The following is a 5,152-nucleotide window of genomic DNA, read 5'->3' as shown; positions in this document are numbered from 1 at the left end:
CTGATGGCTAGTCACCCTGACGAAGCCGGCAGGAGGCCTGCGAAAGCTAGGTGTTTTAATGTTTTAATAGCAATAAACTTTTGTAATTTTTTAATCTCCTGGTGGTCTCACTGTTTGTGACCCTTCGAACGCCCAGAACGGAGTTCCGGCACCTTTTTGGGATGGAACCTTGTAGGGTAGGCAAGGCGGGTTGTATGACATGTGTGAGTTCCGGCATCTTTTTTTTTTTTTTTTTTAACCAAAAAAGCACTATTTATAGGAAATAAATGCACTCTAGTAAAATATATTCTTGTCATAATTCCATTTGTAGTTTCCTGTCCTGTAGCTGCAAGCTTCTTCTTTACAAGTTTTACTTAGTTTGTACAGAAGAATTGCAAATTGTTATTATTTGATTGGCCATAAGGATTTAAAATAGATATTAAAATAGATATTTGCACACACATATACAGTGTACCTGTGTGTATCTATGGTATATCTGTTTGTGAAATGCAAATAACGCATCAGAAATCTAGCCATGTCACAGAAAAGTTCTGATACATTTATGTTTTCAGTAGATTATGCTTTGCATGCTTTGAAAATTGTTCAAAAGAAATGCTTGACACTTTGAATACAGCTCTTTCTGTTATTCATTAAAACAGCCTAGCTATTTTCAAATTCCCATTGCTCCAAGGAATCCCTTCATTAAAGTTAATGTGACCCTTAGAATATATTTGAGATTTGTAATTAAATACTCATAAATAAATCTTAAATATCTTCCACTGAAACAGGATTTGGAATATTTTAAACTGTTCTATAAGTTAGGTGAAAAAATGTATTTGTTTCAATTAATAAATGCATTTTTCAGAAAAATAATTGAATTTTCTGTTCCACATAGCAAAATGTAGAGGATCAAAGTCAGAAAAAAGAACATTTTGTATTTCCACATATTGTAGTTTATAGTTCTAAAGCCAGACATCTAACATAACTAATTTGAAGAACTACAAAAACTTGGGTTGGTTGCAATCCTGAAGCCGTTAAATTTCTGCTCATATACTAGACCTTGAAGCTATAGCTCTTAATATGCTCATTATTTTTAAATTTTAAGGGTGAAAAGAATTCCTAGCCTCTGATTTGACAACTTTTAAATTTATTTATCAGATTTATATGCCCCCCCCCAACTCATACACTCTGGTGTTGTAGGAGATGACCAGGCTGAACTTAAGGGTGTGGTCAAACACATCAACCTTTTGGAGTCTGTGCTCCAATAAGAGACCTAATTGAAATCCATTGACCCTTACCTGGCACCAATTTGCTTTGACCATTCAGATTGTAGTTCAGATTCTTGCATACAGGTAGCATTAAATAAACTTATAGTACTTTTGAACTTTATCCTGGTTTCTGACTTTTTGCACTAGTTTGAATACATACTTGCTTTTTATTATATTCATTTTGTATATATTATAATATTTTATTATTACTACAATATTTAATTATATATGATATAATTTGGTTATATAATTCTAAATACTTAATTAAAAAGAAACATTGCTGTTTGGTATTTAATTCTGAATAAGTAAGTAGATAGGCAGATGATAGGATGGATAAATAGATGGATGATGTGATATAATGTGATGTGATATACATCCTTTGCTCCCTTGTTGAATGTAGTGATGTTGTGACTTACTGGGAAAAGGGCATTTCTATCTTATTTATGAAGTAGGGTCAGGCTATTCATAAAGCATGAATCATTTAATCATAAGTATATGCGTTACATAGATATAAGGTTGCATTTTTAAAATTATGACACTTTCTGCATTTAAATTTTGAATCATCAAAAAAGTAGCATGGGCTGTGAGAACTCTATTTCTTATACACACCATGTTAGATTTCCTCTAAAAGATAGTGTGAGCCCTTTGAGGTAGGCCAGGCCAGGAAACAGTAGAACATCTACTTTTTTAATCTAGGCTATAAGAATAGAGTTTCTCCTTCCACCCCTCTTAAACACAATAAGGTCAAGGCAGGTCAGTCTTGACTTTCTTCTTCATTTCTTCCTGTCTTCCCAAGTTAAGCATATGTTTTTGTAAGGGCTGCCTCATATTTATATCATGGATATTCCTGTACAAATAAAAGTAGGAAGCAATATGCTATGCCAAGGTAGCAGACAGAATCAGGATGCAGAGGGCTTCTGGAAAAGGAAATTTGAGAATTCAAATATACTAGCCTTTGGGCTCCATGATTTCATTATAAGTCCATAATCTAAAGTATAATAGATTCTTAATAATAGTAAGAGTCAAATTTTCACAATAGACAGATGGATAGAAATATGTCAAACTCATTCAATAAATTCAGTGAGATTAAATAAGTAAAGGAACAATTGGTTGCTTAGTGACTATTCAGAGTTACAATAGATCCTTCCAGAAGCTAGTTACAACCTGTTTCCACAGTTACAATAGTATTTTCAACGCTTGGCAGCTGGCTCATTTTTGTGATTGGTTGCAGCATTCTACTGTCATGTAACAATGTTTTTTTTTACTGATTTCTGGCCTTTTGTGGCCTGTTTTTGGCAAAAAATGCTGATAAGAATGATTGCTTCAAAAAAAAGTTATAAATGAAGTTGGTCACATGGGTGCTTTGATTTATGATCATCATGATTTACAATGAAAATTCTAGGCTCCAAATATGGTGGTAAGTCAAGAATTACATGTATTACATTGCTAAAAGACAACTCTTAAATTCCAATGTGATTTTGTTTATTTACTTACAACTTATTTTTTGTTTTAATGAGAATTCTTGTATTTCAGGACCAAATGTTTTCGTGGGAAAAAAGTCCATGGAGAATATGACATCAAAGTCGAGCAGGTATTCAGTTTTTCTTAGTGTTAAGTATTATTTCAGAGTGTTAAGAATGAAATAAGTTGGCATCATATAAAACTATTTTTACCTAGTGTAAATAATGAAATTATATAATACAGTAAATAATATATGAAATATTTGAGGTTACCAAGGCAGCTGCAAGAAAATGTTTTAAGAACACTTGTCAAAGATTTTACCTAGTATTTATTAAAGCAGTGAATTTTTTAATAAATCCATACATCTTCCTGTCACTTCTAGATGATTCAGAGGATATTCATAAATTTGATGGGATTTTTTTTAACTTTGCAAAAAAAAATGTTATGTTTGATAATAACATATGGACATATGTTATTATCAAACATATGATGGGGAATAAGTGATGGAACAGATCTTGGAAATGAACATGATTAGTTGGCCAGTGAGCTTTTATTAATTCTACTCACTCTTCCTATGAGAGCAAATGGAAGTGTGTATCCTGCTTGTTTTGATATAATTTGTTCAGATTTGATCGTAGGAGAAGAGAAAGAAAGATAAACTTTTTAATTTTTTAAAAATGTTGCTCTTTCTTCACTGCCACAGTTTGTTTTTCATGTAAATAGGGTCAAAATCATATTTCTATTCCAACATCTAACAGCTTTTAATGCAAATATTAGAAGAGTGATAATTTTTTATTGTGCCTATAACTACTTTTTTCATTTGATTACTTTTGTTACACAGATAAATTTTAATTAAAAGAATATGCCTAATGATTAAAAACTACATTACATTTACTTAGGGGTATAATCATATTTGCTTGGGGGAAAAATGAAGATAATTATAATGACATGATATATTGCCTTTAATGAAGTGAAGTATGTTGGATTTGCAAGAGAAAAAGGAATGGAACAGATGGGTTAAGAGGTGTAAAGGAAAAATGTAGGAGAGGAAGCATAGAAGATGCATGGAGAGAAGACCTGAAGCTGAAGTCAGGGACAGTCATGCTGGCTGAACACTCACAAAACTAGCAAATTGCTGGGGAAACAGTGAATGTGGAAACCTCCAAAAGTGGGATCAACAAAAGGAACAGCTGGAAGAACAATATATGAATCCACCAGTGATCACTGCCAGGACCCATAGGATAAAGCCTTGAACATCTGTAACTGTTGTGGCCAGGCATATCTATGAAAGTTGTTGCCAGGCTGGTAGATACAGAGAGAGGCAGCAAGAAGGTAGTTTCCATTATTGGCACTCCCTCTATGTAAACAGACTCAAGCATAGAATTAGCTGAGATGGAGTGAGTTGAATCATCCAAGAATAGGTGGAAATGTTCTACTGAAGACAAATAAATGTAAAAATGTTTCTTTAAGAGTGCCTCTTTTAAGGGGGGCAGGAATTATGAGAAGTGTGGGTGAACATTGGAAGGTGGTTTTAGAGGACAGAGTTATAAATGTTGGCTGAAGATTGTTTGACACTGCGGAAACTGGGGAAATATGGACTGGAAGAGTAAGTTTTTGTTAGAGTCATGCAGCATCCAAAAATGAATGAATGAATGAATGAATGAATGAATGATTTCATTCATTCATTCATTCATTCATTCATTCATTCATTCTCTGGGTAAGAGTTGGAGTTTAGCTGCAGAATTGTTCTACCTGGAGTGAAAGGGTTGAAACAAGGAAGTTTCAGAGTGAAAAATGGACAAGGGAAAGGATAGCTTCAGCATGGGACAAGTGAGTTCAAAGAGGATCATTATAGACAGCTGGTGGAAGGATGGGGCTGACTGCTTTGGAGAACTGTAGCTTCTAAATCACAGGTGTCAAACTCGCGATGTCACGTGATGTGTCGTGACATATTGTGGCTTTTTTCCCATTGCTGGCAATGGGGTGGGTGCAGTTTTGGTGTGACACATCCGGCCCATGGGCCAGCAGTTTGACACCCCTGCTCTAAATGCTCCTTTTTTTTTTTTTTTAATATAAAATTTTTATTATTTTCCAAAAAAAAAACATCACAAGTATTACACAATATTATATTATATCCCACCCCCCCGGACTTCCCAAACCAAGTCCCAGGCTAATATTCAAATATAGGTAAACAAATATTAATATCTCTAACTCCACAAACTCTATTTATAAACAATCCATCTCTTCCACATTAATAAAAAAATTATACATTTAAGTAATTCAAATACACCAAAGTCTATACCAATTCAGCAGGTATCACCAGTAACTCTTCCTCTCTATTAAAACATGATTATCATATTTATAGTAATAATATAAGTGCATTTCAATTTCTAAAAAGTATATTCTAACATTTCATCAATCTAGCCCTATAAAAAATCATTTAA

At 33.4% G+C, this 5,152-nt stretch overlaps 1 protein-coding gene across 1 annotated transcript in view; it reads left to right on the top strand.

Moving 5' to 3' along the window:
• Nucleotides 1–1,823: 1,823 nt before the first annotated feature.
• The window catches only part of LOC107300870 (synapsin-2-like), a gene marked incomplete at its 3' end in the record, with an annotated part of 7,172 nt that continues 3,843 nt past the window's right edge, over nt 1,824–5,152 (top strand). Inside the window, exons 1-2 of the mRNA XM_015830155.1 lie at nt 1,824–1,897; nt 2,781–2,838. Coding sequence (XP_015685641.1) covers nt 1,824–1,897; nt 2,781–2,838 — 132 coding nt within the window. The remainder of the gene's footprint in view (nt 1,898–2,780; nt 2,839–5,152) is intronic.

This window comes from Protobothrops mucrosquamatus, unplaced genomic scaffold (assembly GCF_001527695.2).
Source record: "Protobothrops mucrosquamatus isolate PMUCROS unplaced genomic scaffold, P.Mucros_1.0 scaffold8880, whole genome shotgun sequence".
In the NCBI taxonomy this organism is placed as follows: domain Eukaryota; kingdom Metazoa; phylum Chordata; class Lepidosauria; order Squamata; family Viperidae; genus Protobothrops; species Protobothrops mucrosquamatus.
This window is presented reverse-complemented; position numbering and strand designations above follow the sequence as displayed.